Source organism: Caretta caretta, chromosome 4 (assembly GCF_965140235.1).
Source record: "Caretta caretta isolate rCarCar2 chromosome 4, rCarCar1.hap1, whole genome shotgun sequence".
NCBI lineage: Eukaryota > Metazoa > Chordata > Testudines > Cheloniidae > Caretta > Caretta caretta.
The window spans coordinates 85,468,890-85,487,594 of record NC_134209.1 but is presented as its reverse complement, the minus strand read 5'-3'; the positions used below and the strand labels follow the sequence as shown (position 1 = coordinate 85,487,594).

The 18,705-nt window shown below is 39.9% G+C and overlaps 1 protein-coding gene and 1 long non-coding RNA gene across 3 annotated transcripts in view; one reads left to right on the top strand and one right to left on the bottom strand.

The window, feature by feature from the left end:
- LOC142071913 (uncharacterized) overlaps positions 1-18,705 on the bottom strand; it is a 248,828-nt gene that overhangs the window by 76,810 nt on the left and 153,313 nt on the right. The gene's annotated exons all lie outside the window — the stretch shown is intronic.
- VEGFC (vascular endothelial growth factor C) overlaps positions 1-18,705 on the top strand; it is a 141,783-nt gene that overhangs the window by 100,452 nt on the left and 22,626 nt on the right. For both annotated transcript variants that reach the window (XM_048847791.2, XM_048847793.2), the window contains exons 2-3: positions 6,075-6,288; positions 9,588-9,778. In XM_048847791.2, the coding sequence (XP_048703748.1) occupies positions 6,075-6,288; positions 9,588-9,778 (405 nt within the window). The remainder of the gene's footprint in view (positions 1-6,074; positions 6,289-9,587; positions 9,779-18,705) is intronic.

Here is an 18,705-nt window from a genome sequence, read left to right as displayed (position 1 = left end):
AGACCTCAACTCTATTGTTCCTCTGAAAATTTGTGTACACAGAGTCAATCCCTTACCTCTCTCTAAAAGTGCAAAGTTTCAAAAATTTCAGTGAATAGAAGATTGTTGGGGGCAGAATAGATCTGGACAAGGAGAAGAAGTCTGGAGATAAATGTGAGAAGCGAGGGACATATGCTTTTTTGTTAAAATATTATATGTTTGCTGTTGAAGAAAAAAATCCAGAATATTTAACATTGTTGTTTTAGTTAAACAAAACAATTTACATATCTCTCTGGTGATGTTCTCCTCCTAATACAGCAAGGCAAGAAAATCCTGCAAATATTAATGATTAACCTGTTGAACTGGAGATAGTTCACCTCCCAGTGACTTCATAAATATCTGCTTCAATTACCTTTGGTAAATGAAATAACCAAATCATTCATTTTCTGATATAGCTATAAAACTAATCTGAACAGTTTTCAAAATAAATCACTTTTCAAAAATGTATAGTGTGTATCTTCTAAAAATGAAACCTATATCAATCTCTGAGTTGTGAAGAATATGTATTAAGGTTATAACAACCAACAAGAATGCTCGTTTATGTAGAAAACCCTGTTTAAATAGAGTCTTCCTGAGCAGTGATTTAAATCATGATTTAAATCAATTTGATTTAAATCAAATCCACCCAGTCACCATCCTCATTATAAGAGTCTTGAAATATGTTAAAGGCTGTTTTGAGGTTCCCCCTCAGTCTTCTTTTCTCAGTAGTATGGGTATACAGAGATAAACTTCTGAATGTAAGTGAACCAGGGTGACTTCCTAAGGGTATAGCTATACTACAAACCTAAGGGTATGTCTTCACTAACTGTCTGATCAGTGGACAGCGATCGATCCAGCGGGGATCGATTTATCGCATCTAGTTCAGACGCGATAAATCGACCCTGAGTGCTCTCCCATCGACCCCTGTACTCCAGCGCCACAAGAGGCGCAGGCAGAGTCAACAGGGGAGCGGCAGCAGTTAACTCACCACGGTGAAGACAACATGGTAAGTCAATCTAAGTACGTTGACTTCAGCTACGTTATTCATGTAGCTGAAGTTGCGTAACTTAGATCAATCCCCCCACCCCCAGTGTAGACCAGGGCTTAGTCAACTTACATTAGATTGACTTATAGCCACCACAGTAATTACTGCAGTGTTGCATGTCTACACTACCCTCCTTGGGTTGGTTGTGTGTGTCCTCACCAAGAGCACTTCCACTGACGTAAGAGGGGCAGGGCGGGGAGCTGAGAGCCCGGTCTCTCAGCTCCACTGTCAGCTCTGTAAATGAGCAAAAAAATCTGTTAGTTTTGGCTCTGGTTTCTGCTGCTGGACAATGGGTGGGCAAACTACGGCCCATCGCCCATATCTGGCCCTTCAGACATTTTAATCTGGCCCTCAAGCTCCCGCCAGGAAGCAGAGTCCGGGGCTTGCCCCGCTCCGGTGCTTCAGCCGGGGAGCAAGGTTGGGGGCTTGTCCCGCTCCGCTCATACCATGTCTCTGCGTGGCTCCCCTCCAGCTCCTATATCCCCTCTCCAGCTCCTATGCTTAGGGGCAGCCAGGGGTCTCTGCACGCTACCCCAGCCTCAGGTGCCACCCACGCAGCTCCTATTGGCTTAGAACCACAGCCAATGGGAGCTGCAAGGGTGGTGCCTGTGGACAGGGCAGCGCTTAGAGCCGTCTGGCTGCACCTCCATGTAGGAGATGAAGGGGGGACATGCCGCAGCTTCTGGGAGCTGCTTAAGGTAAGTGCTGCCCAGAGCCTGCACCCCTGAGCCGTTTCCGTGCCCCAGTCCTGATCCCTCCCCCTCCGAACCCTTCAGTCCCAGCGTGGAGCACCCTCGTGCACGTCCAACCCCTTATCTCCACCCCAGAGCCCACACCCCCAGCTGGAGACCTCACATACACACCCACCCACACCCCAACCCCCTGCCCCAGCCCGGAGCCCCTTCCTGCACCCTGAACTCCTCATTTCTAGCCCCACGCCAGACCCTGCACCCCCAGCCAGGGTCCTCACCCTCTCCTGCATCCCAGCCCCAAGATTCATGAGCATTCATGGCGCCCATACAATTTTCACAACCAAATGTGGCACTCAGGCCAAAAAGTTTGCCCACCCTTGTGCTAGAAAAATGAATTTAGAAGACCTTTTACTACCTGAGGTAACTTTTTACAATTTGATGTTTGAAGCGAAAATGAATGCAGTGCCTCCTGTCTCGTCTTGGTATATAGAATCATAGAATCATAGAATATCAGGGTTGGAAGGGACCCCAGAAGGTCATCTAGTCCAACCCCCTGCTCGAAGCAGGACCAATTCCCAGTTAAATCATCCCAGCCAGGGCTTTGTCAAGCCTGACCTTAAAAACCTCTAAGGAAGGAGATATGATAGACCAAGTTGGAGGAAGTGGGGAGGAGGCGGGCTAGCACAGGGCTTGTAGTGTAATCCAGCCAAGTCTCCAGGATGCAGGTGATCTTGGGTACTTCATTGCTGATTTTTTGTTGGTGTATTGTTCATAGGTGACGGATCTTGCATTGATCATGAGAACATCATAACGCCCATATTGGGTCAGACTAACGGTCTACTCATCCCAGTATCCTGTCTTCTGACAGGAGCCAATTCCAGGTGCTTCAGCGGGAATGAACAAAACAAGCAATCATTGCGTGATCCATCTCTGTTGTCCACTGCCAGTTTCTGACAGTCAGAGGCTAGAGATACCCAGAACATGTGGTTGTATCCCTGACTATCTTGGGTAATAGCCATCGATGGACCTGTTGTCCATGAACTTATCTCATTCTTTTTTTTAACCTCACTATAGCTTTGGCCTTCACAACATCCCCTGGCTACAAATTCCACAGATTGACTGTGTGTTGTGTGATGAAGGACTTCCTTTTGTTTTAAACTTACTGCCTATTAATTTCAGTGGCCCCTGGTTCTGGTGTTATCGTGAAGGAGTGAATAACACTTCCTTATTCACTTGCTCCACACCATTCATGATTTTATAGACCTCTATCATATCCCTTCTTAGTTGTCTCTTTTCCAGGCTGAAAAGTTCCAGTCTTTTTAATCTCTCCTCATACGGAGCTGTTCCATACCCTTAATCATTTTTGTTGCCCTTGAGAGATCCCTTTGTAACTCTTCACAGTCTGCTTTGGATTAAATTACCTTGAGTTATTTTGTATTGTCTGCAAATTTTGCCATCTCACTGTTTATCCCTCTTTCTGGATCATTTATGAATATGTTGTATAGCACTGTTCCCAATACAGCTCTCTGAAGGAAACAACTATTTACCTCTGTCCATTCTGCAAACTGACCAGAAACTTTTTAAAAGACCGGAAAAAAAGGATAAAAATAAATGATCTATGAGAGGGCCTCTCCTCTTATCCCATAACTGCTTACTTTGGTTTAAAGCCTTTGGTGAAGGACCTTCTCAAAGGCTTTCGGGAAATCCAAGTACACTATATCCACTGGATCACCCTTGTCCACATATTTGTTGACCCTCTCAAAGAATTCTAATGGATTTGTGAGGCATGATTTCCCTTTACAAAAGCCTTGTTGACTCTTTCTTCCCCAACAAATTGTGTTAATCTATGTGTCTATTAATTCTGGTCTTTACTGTCGTTTCAACCAATTTGCCTGGTACTGAAGTTAGGCTTACCGGCCTTTAGTTGCTAGGATTGCCTCTGGACCCTTCTTTAAAAATTGGTGTCACATTTTCCAGTGATCTGGCTATCATCCAGATATCCTCCAGTCATCAGGTACAGAAGCTGATTTAAATGACAGGTTACATATCACTCACTGTTAGTAGTTCTACAATTTCATACTTTAATTCCTTCAGAACAGCATCTATTTTATTTCAGGTAACTTTGGGTATGTCTACACTGCAGATACCCAAGGCTGGCCCACATCAGCTGACTTGGGCTCGTGCTAAGGGGCTATTTAATTGCTATGTAAACATTTGGGCTCAGTCTGGAGCCCAGGCTCCAGGATCCTGCGAGGTCCAGAATGTCTACATTATAGGAGGAGCTGGGTCCCAGCCCCTTTAAGGGCACTCAGGCTTTGCTGCTGCTTCTAGGGGTTGGTGGCATGCGTAGCAATTAGAGCTGGTCCCCGATGGAAGGAAGAAAGGGGGAGAATACTTCGTATCTCTTGTAATGAAGAATAAATAAGACTAATGTTCTCATTCATTCAGTGACAAAGGGTTTTTCAGTATATATGAAATCTTTGTATCATATATATTATTCCTGCTAGTAATTGTACAGGACATTCAAAAATCATGAGTCAGGCCTCCAAAAAAATCATGAGATTTAAAAAAGGGTTCTTTTATTTGACTTCTTGATTTCTGAGCCCTTAGAGTGTGCTCACTTCAGGGGTTTCTCTGCTGCCTGGAAGGCTAGAAGGTTCTGTTTTGTTTTGTTTTGTTTTGTAATGGAAGATGAGTTTGTCAGCTCCAAGACCTGGGGTTTTAAGTAAAGCAATAAATATTGCAAGACTGACAATAAAATCACGAGAGTTGGCAACATTGAGAGCAATATTTTGGAACTGTGCAGGGAATAAAATATTTCGTATTATGTAATAGTCTTTAGTTTGTTTACATAAAGAAATTAATTCATGACTAAATCTTGCAGCCAATTTATGTAAGCCATATTCATTGCTAAAATTAATACTACTTGTCACAGACACCTAAAAGCATCCATGTCAAAATTGTGCAGGTTAGGATAAAAAATAAATTTGGCCTGTTTAAAATTGTTAGACTCTGATAGGGATATATTATTTTTAAACTACCTATTTTGTCACCAATATTTTTTTAATGTGGTCATTTCTTGCTGGGATGCAGAAGACAATAGTTAGTGTATGTGTTTTTATTTATATGTACAGAAGCAGTAGTTAATGAACACTGCTTATGTTGTCTCTAATATTGCTGTTGAAGGGCCACACTGTGGCCATTCCTGCATGCCCATGCGTGAGGAGTTGTTAAGACATCCCTCCCTCTCCTGTACTGGATACCCATACTGTGGGTAGCTGCATCTGGGGAGACGGCAATTTCCAGGGAACCATTATGTGTGGTTTTCTCCACCATCATTGTGCATGTGAGTACGAGTGGGCAGGGAATGGATGGAGTGTTGACCAGGTACGTTTTCTGCATGATGTATGGTGGTGGGGTGCATGTTCCCCCTGCAACACGATGGGAATCACAAGGCAGAATGTAATAGTCCTCATCTCTTTCACAAACTGCATTTGAGACAATGGAAAATCACACTGGCCCCTACATGGAGCTTGTGGCAAACTGATGATTGACCCAAAACAAGATTGTTTTAAAGATACCTATGTTCATATCTCATTTATATTTGGAATGGGAAAAATTTATATTTACCAAATAGAGAATTACAAGATAGGGCTGATCCTACAATAACTTATTACCAAATATAGTGTTTACTACTATTAATAGTTTCATTGGCTTCAATTGAACTATTCACAATAGTAAACACTATGCTCTATAGCAAGTGTCTGCAGGATCGGTCCCTAAGGATGTACAAAATTATAAAAACCAATTTTCAAAAATTATCTAATTTCATTTTCACCCATTTTTGCACTTTCATCATTTTTTGCTTTCATGACATTTTGGGAAAACATACAAAATTTTACTTGCTCTCATCCTTTTTAATGTTACATGATGCTAGGTAATATACATATAATAATAAAATCTGTCTAATTCTGTTTGAAAAATTAAAGATGTTATTTAAAAATCATTCGGTTATCCATAATACAAAATGTAATACATTGCCTTAACCTCCAAATTGTATTATGCAAGGGTTTACTTCTGCAACCCTTTTCTCACATGAATAATACTTATCTTTAACAATATGTTTGAGTAAGAATTCGTGATGAGAGAAAGGCATTGCAATATCAGACTTTACAGAACAACACTAGTGAAGACTTTTTCGCAAGAGGATTCTTAAGGGGGAGACTTGATTTTAGAAAAGCTTAGCTGTTCAACAAACTAATTTACAGCAAAACTTGTGCAATGCAGAAAGTAATTAATCTTGCATGTTTCTTTAACAGGCTCATGCAAGCAAAGAGCTGGAAGAGCAGTTGCGGTCTGTGTCCAGTGTGGATGAACTCATGACAGTACTTTACCCAGAGTATTGGAAAATGTTCAAATGTCAGTTGAGGAAAGGGGGCTGGCAACACAACAGGGAACACTCCAGCTTCGACCCAAGATCAGATGATTCAGTAAAATTTGCAGCAGCACATTATAATGCAGAGATCTTGAAAAGTAAGTTCAGGAAATAAAAAATTTATCAAATACTGTAAATCAAAATCTGAAGAAATGTCAGTTGTGTCAAAAACATTTTAAAATCTAAGCACTGAAAATAAAAACGGCTAAGGCCTTTGATTTGTATTAATGCATAAATTAGGACCTTTAGACCAGTGCTTAATTTGTAATGAAAAAGGTGCCAGTGCTCAGCAATTTTTCTTATTTTCATAACTGACGTGGCAAGTCCAGAAGTGCCAGGGCTATGAACTGCCAAGCCTACAGGTGCCAGGGCTCAGCCCTGGCAAGCTCTGGCACAAACCTTTAGACGCTTCCATAATGAAAGAAACTAATCCTTATGGCTATTTTTTTCTGATATACGTTTTGTGAACTCAGTGGGATGCATGAGGTGTACACTGATGCAGAAGGAGGTGTTAGCACCATTTTCAGATAGTACACTACAGCAGATATCTGAAATTAAATCCAGAAGTCCTCAGCTGGAAAGAATCTCTGCTATGCTGGGATTTTGAAGACTTTGCAGGAAGTAAGAAGGCAGTAATAGGGGACTCCCAAAGAATGTCCCCACTGGGGGGAAAAAAGCAAATATTTGTCTTTTTCCCCCTTATTTTCTTCAATTAAGCTATAACCCAGAATAATGTATGCATTACTCAGCTATTGATGTGTGCCTCAGATGCACTGGGAGGCTCATGGCAAAGGATCTTCAACCACTTGGAGTAGCCAAGTAATGCACACTTTGGTGTGGCTTATTTTGATTGTGTAAAGTATGTTTATAACATTACAACAGACCAGTTGAAGCATTAATGGATATCAACAGAATTCTTTTTTTTTATCATTCTGCCTGAAAATAAATTACTTTATGGTAGGGCTGTCAAGCAATTAAAAAAATTAATCGCGCTGTGAAACCATAATAGAATAACAATACAAAGTGTATAGTGCTCAGTTTATATTTAATTTTGATTACAAGTATTTGCACTTCAAAAAAACAAAAGAAATAGTATTTTTCAATTCACCTAATACAAGCACTGTAGTTCAATCTCTTTATCATGAAAGTTGAACTTACAAATACAGAATTATGTACAAAAACTGCATTCAAAAATAAAACAAAGTAAAATTTTAGCGCCTACAAGTCCACTCAGTCCTATTTCTTGTTCAGCCAATCACTAAGACAAACAAGTTTGTTTACATTTGCAGGAGATAATGCTGCCCGCTTCTTATTTACAATATCACCTGAAATTGAGAACAGGTGTTCTCATGGCACTGTTGTAGTCGGAATGCAAGATATTTACATGCCAGATGCGCTAAAAATTCATATGTCCCTTCATGCTTCAACCACCATTCCAGGGGACATGTGTCCATGCTGATGACTGGTTCTGCTCAGTAACAATCAAAAGCAGAGCGGACTGACATATGTTCATTTCATCATCTGAGTCAGGTGCCACCTGCAGAAAGTTGATTTTCTTTTTTGGTGGTTCAGGTTCTGTAGTTTCCACATCAGAGTGTTGCTCTTTTAAGACTTCTGAAAACATGCTCCACACCGTGTCCCTCTCAGATTCTTAAACCTTGGGTCAAGTGCTGTAGCTATCTTTAGAAATGTCACATTGGTACCTACTTTGCATTTTGTCAAATCTGCAGTGAAAGTGTTCTTAAAATGAACAACATACTGGGTCATCATCCAAGACTGCTATAACATGAAATATATGGCAGAATGTGGGTAAAAAAGAGCAGGGGACATACGATTCTCCCTCCAAGGAGTTCAGTCACAAATTTAATTTACTCAATTTTTTAATGAGCGTCATCAGAATGGAAGCATGTCCTCTGGAATGATGGCCGAAGCATGAAAGGGCATACAAATGTTTAGCATATCTGATGCATAAAATAACTTGCAGAAGTGCCATTCTACAAAAGTGCCATGTAAATGCCTGTTCTCACTTTCAGGTGACATTGTAAATAAGAAGCAGACAGCATTATCTCCTGTAAATGTAAACAAACTTGTTTGTCTGAGCGATTAGCTGAACAAGAAGTAGGACTGAGTGGACTGGCAGGCTCTAAAATTTTACATTGTTTTTATTTTTGAATGGAGTTATGTAACACAAAAATGTACATTTGTAAGTTGCACTTTCCCAAAAAAGATTTCACTACAGTACTTGTGTGAGGTGAATTGAAAAATACTATTTCTTTTGTCATTTTTACAGTGCAAATATTTATAATAAAAAATAATATACACTTTGATTTCAGATACAACACAGAATACAACATAGATGAAAATGTAGAAAAACATCCAAAATATTTAATAAATTTCAGTTGGTATTCTGTTGATTAACAGTGCAATTAAAACTGTGATTAATCATGATTAATTTTTTTAAATGTGATTAATTTTTTACTTAATCACATGAGTTAACTCCTATCAACAACCCTACTTTATAGTTTTTTTGGTGGAAGTTGTAGAACTTATAAGAGGAAGAATAAAATTTACAATACGGTAGGTGGGTTTGAATTGAATTTTTAGAGGAGGAATTGATTAGATAACCGGTGTAATGTTAGTTCTTCTTTGAGACAGAAAGCAACCTAACAGAAGCTGGCTCCAAGACAGGAACAGGGCTGTTGTGAGGCAAGTTACATCACTTTTTAATGATGAGGTCTCAGCTGTGCACAATTGCAATTTGGCAGAAATGCCCAGCCAGAAAATCCAATCAATGTCTAAGGACCTAGCCGAATTAGAATTTAAGTTTAAGGAAGAAGGTATAAAATATTGCCCTGTAATTTTCTTTTTTTGCATTGGAAAAGCATAGAGAGAGCACTCTGTAGTTTACAAAAGTAAATGAACATCCAATTAAATATTTGTCACTTTAATATTACAGGACACAAATCAAACATGCTTTTTAACATACTGTGTGGTCCAAATCCTGAAGTGTTTGTTACTCAGGGCCAGATGATTCTCCTCTGCAGATATTGCCACATAGGGATAGGAAACTGCACATGGAAATCTCTCTGAAATCTTCGGATATCCTAAGATCTACCAAGGATATGTTTACTAGGATCCCAGTGGTTCCACTACAGCTCTGTCCCCACTGTGGCTCTGCTCCCTGGCAGCACTGCCATGGGATTCTGGAAAGTTACTGCAGAGAGAATTCAGTTTCTCTAAAGAAATGTGTATTTCATTGAATCAAGAATCTAAATACACAAAGTCACATGCTAGTCTGATTCCAAACATAAGCAAGTTGCTGTTAATATATGGTGGAATGTTGTTCTTATTTTAACTAGCTGCATTATAACGTATGAACTTCCCTATAACTTGGCAGGTATTGATAATGAATGGAGGAAAACTCAGTGCATGCCACGCGAGGTGTGTGTAGATGTGGGGAAAGAGTTTGGAGCAACAACAAACACCTTCTTTAAACCCCCATGTGTATCCATCTACAGATGTGGAGGTTGCTGCAATAGTGAGGGGCTGCAATGTATGAATATCAGCACAAGTTACATCAGCAAAACGGTAGGTTCTTATTCCAGTTATATTGTGAGTTGTCTTTACATATCAGGTAAATGGATAGTTATGCATTTTAACGTATTGCTACATGGAAAAACATATCCCAGAATCTAATTTTATTTCAATTTATTATTCATTTGAACACACTGTTATGTTACCTTTATATACTGTGCAGTTAAGAATAATTAATGACATAAGGAGTGGGGAGAAACTATGTTAAAAGAAATTTAGGTTGCAAAGTCAAGCACTTGAAAGTTATGAAATGCCAGATTTGCAATTGCCCATGCAACCTTAATCCTACCTCCAGGTGTGTTCCACTATGCACTGTATGAGATAGGAGTGCTGTAGAAAAAATAGTATATGATCATCTCAATACAGACTGTATCATACTGTACATGCAAGGGGGCAGAATTGAGACTGCATGGACACTTAACTTTCAGGTGCTTGACTTGCCAACTTAAATGACATTTGTTTAACATAGTTGGATTTTTACTGTAATTTCTAGGGTTTTTTAAAGGAAAAAAAGCTAAAATTAAATACTGTTATGTGCAACTATAACAATTACACATTCCATCATTGAGCAGCATAGTTAAGCAGCCTCCCAAATAGCCATTCACTATTGTCATCTTCTCAGATCAGCTGTCTGTGTTTTTCCTTTGATAGTCTCTCTCTCTCGGTGGGTGCTCTAAATGAGGATGATCTAATTTTAGTGTTAATATAATCTCCTTTATCACCTAGTTCCATTTTAGATGAAATACTGCACAATTGGAGCCCCAACACAGCAGAAGCAGCTGTGTAGTGGCAGCTGATGCGAGTAGGATTCCTTAGCATGAAACTGCTTAGTGTACAGCCCAGCTAAGGAAAGGATTAGGGAAAGGGAGAGAAGAGTCAATGAGGAAAAGATAAATGTTCATAATCTTATCTCAGTCCCGAAAGCCTTTTTGCAAACATACTGGTTTGAAATTGTACATTCTACCAAGGATTTCCAATGCAGAATGTGAGCTACTCTAGCTTGCTAGACTGCCACACTGGGATGGTACAAGTCAAACAGTTTAAAAAAAGAAAACAACTGTTATTTCAAAGCCAGAGATCTTCCAGCTGGTTGAGAGATACAAATGATATATCTTCACACTGCTATAACTTCAGAAATGTGTGCTTCGATTTGTTAGTAGCTACTATCTCAAATATGTGTTTTTGCCAAGTCCTGCTTACCTGAATAAGAGATCGCCTAATGCATATGTAGTTATAGTATATAGCTCAGATTTCCAAATTCAGGGCCAGATTCTCAGCTGCGGTACATAGGCACCAGTCCATTGATGTCAGTGGAGCAACATCAGTTTATGACATAATTTATGTTTCTGATACTGGTAGTGACCTCATTTTTCAAGATCTTAACAAAGTAGCCTTTTAAGAGGTGAAAAATGTCTTTGGGGGGGGACTTGAAATGAACAGTTAAGGAAATATCAGAACTAAAGACAGAAGGCTCTTGGGGGGTGGACTCACCAGAACTAAATAAAGCCTTGCTTAAACAAAAAAAAAATAGCACTGGTGGTGGTGGGGTTGGGTTTTGGGGGTTTTTTTGGTTACCTATTCCACAAAGCCAAGGAACTTCATCATTTAGGTTCCTATCCTCCTCCGATTGAATGAAGTCATTAGCAAAATTCCTTAGACATGGTACATGTGACTTCCAGGACCAGCGAGTTTCAGAAGTCTTCTTTTTAAAGGAAGAGACCTTAATACAGCCTTATTTTTTTCATTTTTGCTCACCTGAAAATGGTCATATTGAAGCCATGCAACAGTGGTTCAACATTGCTATATTACAATGAAATGAGCAAAGAGAACATCCGACAAAAGGCTATCGGATCTAAATTCAAAGGACGACACTGTAAAATTTCAGATGCCACTCACATTTTTTTCATTCCTCCTTCTCTTATATTTCCCAAATGAAATAAGAAAAATTGTTCTATTTGCTATACATTGTTTGATTTCCATAAAAGCCATCACACCAGTTGCCATAGTAGATCCCCATTGGTATTCCTGAGGATAAACTACCATTGCCACTCAGGAAAGCATGAAAAAACAGATGAGTCTTACATGTGAAATGAATTCCAGTGTTTAGGGCCAATAACTGGATACTGAAGATGAAAGGACAGCTAAAGATACACATACCCTTTCCTGATATCACTTTTCCCACAAAATTAATTGATGTAGTTGCCACAGGGAGATTAGGATGGGGAGATGGTCCACAAGACAATTTCTTTATTCAGATGTGGTCCACAACATTCAAATGTGTGAGAACCCCTGGACTAGGTAACTTAATACAGTAGAACTTTTCCTTCTCTAATTTCTGTCATTCAGTAACATCTTAAGTTTGGTGATGGTGGCTTGTCCAGTGAAGAAACTGACTTTTTATTAATTTACTCATTTTATAAAGTATTTATTTCCATAGCATCTGGGTGATGCAACAGCAATTAAATTGCTGTACTCCCTAGACTGAGACAGCAGAATCTGGTGGAAAAGCAACCAGTCCCCCAGTCTAAGCTGCCTACATCTCAGCCACAGTGTCCACAAAGGCACTTCTTCAAGGAAGATTGGGACTACTGACGTCTTTCCCCATTTTGTGCCTTTGCTGGCAAGACCCGCAGTTCTTGGTTTCTCTCTGATCATTGAAGTGGAAGTGACCATAAAGTTCTAAATCGTTTAATTTCATGACTACAGTAATAATCTCGCAAGGGAAAACATTTCTCAAAATAGTTTGAAATACGTTTTTGAGGAACTATTCTCACAGGAAACATGCTACCAGCTTGAAGTTGCTCGCAATATTTGAGACTTACATTATGTTCAGATGCACAGTTTGGAGATGTATGCATCAGAGGAATCCTTGAGTCATTTATGAACTATGGGCCTGTTTTTCCCATGTATTTTTTTCTGTTTAGTCTGACAAAAATAATAATTTAGTAAGTAATGTTAATATTGGCTGTTGTATCAATACAAAGTCAATAAGTTTTCTTTTGACATTTTGATAATGATAGTTTACAGTGTAAGATGATTTAAATTACAAAAGGTGGCATAATGAAAGCTAATATATTAACAGAAGTTAAATGCATCATTTGACTTGATTTTTTTCACTGTTATCAGTTTATATGTTACCCACAAAATTCAGTGTAATTTTTCAAAAGAGAGAGATATGACCTCAAGGCAATTTAGGTAATCATAAAGGAATGAACTATTTTTCACCAAATTATCAAATTACCATTTATTTTCCTCATTTGTAATATAGAAAGGGTGTTGTTTTTTTTTCTTTTTTTTGAACCAAACAAACTTTTGTCCTCTTGCTGGAAAGCTTTCTAGCCAAATTCTGCTCTCAGTTAGACTGGAATACTTGGCCTGTACTTTAAGCCTATAGTGTCAATTTAGGAAGTGTACAGATCACAACTCACGGAAATGGAGAGTCAATTACTTGGCAGGAAAGCTGCCAGAATAAACCACAATCCATCAGAAAAACATAGTCCCGTTAATACAAATCGGGATACGGGGGGCAAACTACATAAATGCAGTGCTTCATGCAAGAGGGAAACGATAAATTTACACAAAGCATCGCCTTAAGGTAAGGGCCTCAACTGTGATTGTATCAGAAATCACTGGTCACAATGTTAATTTGTACGTACCAGAAAGAATGGCATTATCTCAAGGTAGTTTGGATATAAATAGTTGACCAGACAGTGACTCACAAATACAAGACTTAAGTAAAGATTGATGTGTGGAAAATATATTAATTGTTGCCTCTATTTGGATTTTGATAGCTTTTCTGGAGAGGCAGTTGGGGATTCTTTTTATTATTGTACTTTACCCTGCCCTACCTTGGCTGCACCTTCTCAAGAGGTGTAGGTACAGAATCTACTCCCTTGTTTTTAAGGATTTCAAAAACTATACAAATAGAGATAAAACCTGTGTTCCTTGAAAAGCATTTCTGTTACAATCACATCAGTGGTTATATAGGTTCATAGTCTTACCCTTGTTCTCATCTAAAAGTTCTTTATTGTAATTTCAGACCTGCAAGAGTTAGGTATTATTAAAAATAGTGTGTCATTTGGTGACTCTGGACATGTGTGTTTTGTGGCTTGATGTTGTGCTTTTCATAGATCTCCAAATGCTTTACAAACGAGACCAGTGTCGTCATCCCAGGTTTACAGATGGGGAAACTGAGGCACAGAGCAGTGACATGACTTGTCCAAAGTCACCAGGGCTATGTCTACACTGTAGCTGGGAACGATCCTCCCAGCTTGGGTAGATAGACTCACGCTAGCAGGGCTTGATCTATTGTTAGCAGGGCTCAAGCTATCATGCTAAAAATAGCAGTGTGGACATCGCCTGATTCCCAAGATTAGAGAGCTCAAGCTGCAACATCACACTGCTATTTTTAGCATGCCAGCCTGTGTATGGGATGGGAGGCCCACATCTGCTGCAGTGTAGACATACCGTAGCAGGTCAATAGCAGAGCTGGGAATAGAAATTAGGTCTCCTGAATCCCAGTTCAGCACTCTATCCACTAGGCCATACTATCTTAAATGATTGATTAAATGATGGTTTAAAAAGAGAAAAGTGTTTACATTTATTTATATCAGATACCTACTGGATCATGGACAGGATTTGAGAATTCTGGAGGGTAAAACTTTTGAGTATATAGTAAAGTTTACTTTCATGTGTAAATTTATAATTTGGTTAAGTTTCTTCAGAGTCTTTTTGTACAGGATCATTCAGCCACACCTTGGTTTTGAACTTGTTTGAGCTTTTAAATTAAATTGAACCATCCTTTTTAGGAAATGATGGGCAATATTCTTATGTTTGTATCTTTTAAAATTATAGGCCAAATTATGGCTTCTCCAGTGTAAATGTTCAGGAAAGGAGAAAGTGCAAGAATCCTCTTTCCAGCTGTAAAACGCACAGAGGAATCTGCCATCATTTGACTGCTTGCACTCCAGGAGTGCAAGGGTTAGGTGAAGGCAGGCCAGTGCTGCCAGTTTTGGCTGTGAGGATTGCTTTTGGGTTATGGCACAGAATACACGTTACTGATTATGCTTGAGGTAAATATACTTGCTATTTAAATTAGAGCTATCTCCAAATTCTTTGAAAGAAATCTCTGATCTGTTTATCTGGCTGTTATGCTTTGGAAATAAAGTGTAGTTTGACATATTCAACTATTCTATTTACCTTCTTTACATATGTAAATAAGATAACAGAAGTTAAAGATGGAAGAGACTATCAGATCTATCCATTGCCATTGCAGGGTATAGCAGATGTATCAAATATTAAACTTATTCTTCACTTGATCTCAATCAAAAAGACCAATGTCTAGAGAACACCTACCATTCACAGGAGGTGATTTCAATCAGTTGACTATGCACCGCTATGATAATATATTATTTAACTGTAGGCTATAAAATAAGCATATGAGAATATAATATAATGAAAGACAAACATTGAAAATTAAGCCAGATATTTTTTATCCAGATGTACATAAAGTACCAGCCTATCAAAAATACCAGAATAAATAATATGTGGTACCATCTATTAACTTTAAAGTGCTTTTATACATATGCTTTGATCCCAGATATTAAATATTACAAAAATGGAGACGTATGGAAAATGGATAATATTATGAAATATTTCAGGTTTCAGAGTAACAGCCGTGTTAGTCTGTATTCGCAAAAAGAAAAGGAGTACTTGTGGCACCTTAGAGACTAACCAAGACCCAGTTGGCATACACCTACAGTAAATGTGAGGCGTGGCGAGGGGAGCTAAAAGGAGGAGAACTTAATGCAGTTCAGGGCTGACCAGGAAGGAGAACAGAGGCAGCTACTCTTGATGGGAGAGGAGCCTGATTGCAGCCCAGAGCGTGAGCTAGCTTGCCAGCCGGGTATGCCCCTGCCAGAAGGGACAGCCAGGCCCAGGGGGAGCAGCTGAACATGTAGTGTTTTGAGACAAGCCCTGAATAGAAGAAGGGGTCCCACCAAAAGCTTGTTGGATTGATCCTGTTTTGAGTTGTGGTTTTTTTGGTTCCTGATTTGCTTTGGATTTTAACGTCCTGTAAAGGGTAGGACTGAAGTGTTCTTTGGCCACTACCTCAGACCTCCCACAGATAGCAATGTACTGACAGAAACCTGTACCTAGGGGTGGCAACCCTGGCACAGCCAGATATAGATCTTTTTCCTTTATCTGGTAGAGTCCTGGATTAAATGAATCAATGATCTGCTCTGGTGTGACAGTTCCTACGTTTCACTCTTTTGTTTGTTAATATATTTTCAAGTATTTGGCTAGATTTTTGTTGATTTTGTACTCTTCCACCAGTTCATTTTGCAATAATGGTTGTAAAAACAAGGGACAGTGAGGGTTTACTATAAACTACATTTGTACAAATCTTAATGGTAAATTCCTGTAAATATAACTATAAATATTCAGCATTTGTCTGGCACTTTTGAAAGCTTTCCATAATGATAATGAAATAATTTATCAATGGCTAATTCTGCTGATTTCCTAGAAATCTTAATATTGTCAGCCAGATAATATTTTGTACCCAGCTTTGTTTCCCATTTAAAAAATTAAGAGGCCTGGTGCTGAAACATTAGGATTTTATTTTTAAAAGGTGAAAAATTAAGTTATGACACACTAAGGGGGGAGATATGATTGCTCTCTATAAATATATCAGAGGGATAAATACCAGAGAGGGAGAGGAATTATTTAAACTCAGTACCAATGTGGACACAAGAACAAATGGATATAAACTGGCCACTAGGAAATTTAGATTAGAAATTAGACGAAGGTTTCTAACCATCAGAGGAGTGAAGTTTTGGAATAGCCTTCCGAGGGAAGTAGTGGGGGCAAAAGATCTATCTTGCTTTAAGATTAAACTCGATAAGTTTATGGAGGAGATGGTATGATGGGATAACATGGTTTTGGTAATTAAATATTCATGGTAAATAGGCCCAATGGCCTGTGATGGGTTTTTAGATGGGGTAAGATCCAAGTTACCCGGGAAAGAATTTTCTGTAGTATCTGGCTGATGAATCTTGCCCATATGCTCAGGGTTTAGCTGATCGCCATATTTGGGGTCGGGAAGGAATTTTCCTCCAGGGCAGATTGGAAGGTCCTGGAGGTTTTTCGCCTTCCTCTGTAGCATGGGGCACGGGTCACTTGCTGGAGGATTCTCTGCTCCTTGAGGTCTTCAAACTACAATTTGAGGACTTCAATAGCACAGATATAGGTGTGAGGTCTTTTTTAGGAGTGGTGGGTGAAATTCTGTGGCCTGCATTGTGCAGGAGGTCAGACTAGATGATCATAATGGTCCCTTCTGGCCTAAATATCTATGAATCTATGAATCTATACCTGCTAAGTAAAATTAAGTTATGACCAGAGGTTAAAGTAAGCCAGTACGCCCTGGTACGGCGTACCAGCAAGACCCGTACTGCGCCGTACTGTGCCTGGCTTTCCTGGACGGCAATTTAAAGCCCTGGGATAGCAGCAGCAGGGCTCCAGTGGGGATTTAAAGGGCCGGAGCAGTAGCGGCTGCCAGAGCCCCGAGCCCTTTAAATCCCTGCCTGAGCCCTGCTGCCCGAGCCCTGGGATAGTGGCGGTGGGGCTCCGGCGGGCATTTAAAGGGCCCCGGAGCTCCAGCCGCTGCTACCGCCCAGGCCCTTTAAATCCCCGCTGGAGCCCTGCTGCCGAAGCCCTGGGGTAGTGGCGGTGGGGCTCCGGAGGAGATTTATAGGGGCGGTAGCGGTGGCTGGAGCCCCGGGGCCCTTTAAATTCCCAACGAAGCCCGGCTGCCGCTACCCCAGGGCTTCGGCAGCAGGGCTCCGGCAGGGATTTAAAGGGCTCAGAGCTCCAGCAGACGCTACTACAGAGGAGCCCCAGGCCCTTTAAAGCTCTGCCAGAGCCCAGAGCTCCAGGGTAGAGGTGGCAGCCGGGAGCCCCCAGGGCTCCTCAGTGATATAAAGGGCCCGGGGCTCCACTGCGGTAGCAGCAGCTGGAGCCCTGGGCCTTTTAAATCGCCCCCAAGCTCCGGGGCTCCCAGCCGCCACTACCACAGCTGGAGCCCCAAGCCCTTTAAATCAAGATTTAAAGGACCCAGGGATTTAAGGCCCTGCCTCTTCCGGTTCAGGCCACACCTCTTCCAGTTGAGGCCATGCCCCCTATTCAGGACTCCGGCATACTGGTAAGTCTTTTAACTTACTTTCACCCCTGGTTATGACACACTATAAATGCTATCTTACACTCATAATTGCTTTGTAGTGGTGTGCAGTAGGTATCTGGACCGAAAAAGCCAATTTTGATAAGGGATTACCAGCCAATCCGTTTGATTTCACCCAAAAATAATTAACATATTATAAATTACAAAGACGAATGTGTATGGTTACTCATGAAAAGCTAGTTTATAGAAATCTTCTTATAAATATTTAGACAATAAAGTTCAACAAAGTGCACATTATAATAATGTGTCTGCTAACAAAGCCTTCTTTTCAAAGTAAAACTTCATGCACTTAGCATACCAAGAAAGTCAGCTATCTGATAATGAATGCTTCAAAGTACTATATCTAGCTGCTATTATTAACCGTTTTATCTAAATGCTTTGAGAACTAAATTATAAAAATAACACTTACTGTCTGAAGCATGCATGATAGGAAAACGCAGCCAGAAGAACAAACATAATTTTGGAGGTGAAACACATTTATTGGTATTTATTAGTAGTTTTACAAAACAGCAAGTTACATTTTATTCTGATTAAACCAAATTTGTTTATTGTGCATGATCTCTAGCTCGGAGCAGAAAAAATGCTTGTCTCTATCAGCATCTGGGCTGGAAAATGAGCAAACTTCTACCTTAAATATACACTGAAAAGAGAAAATAAATTTGAAAATAATGGTCAATCATGGAGA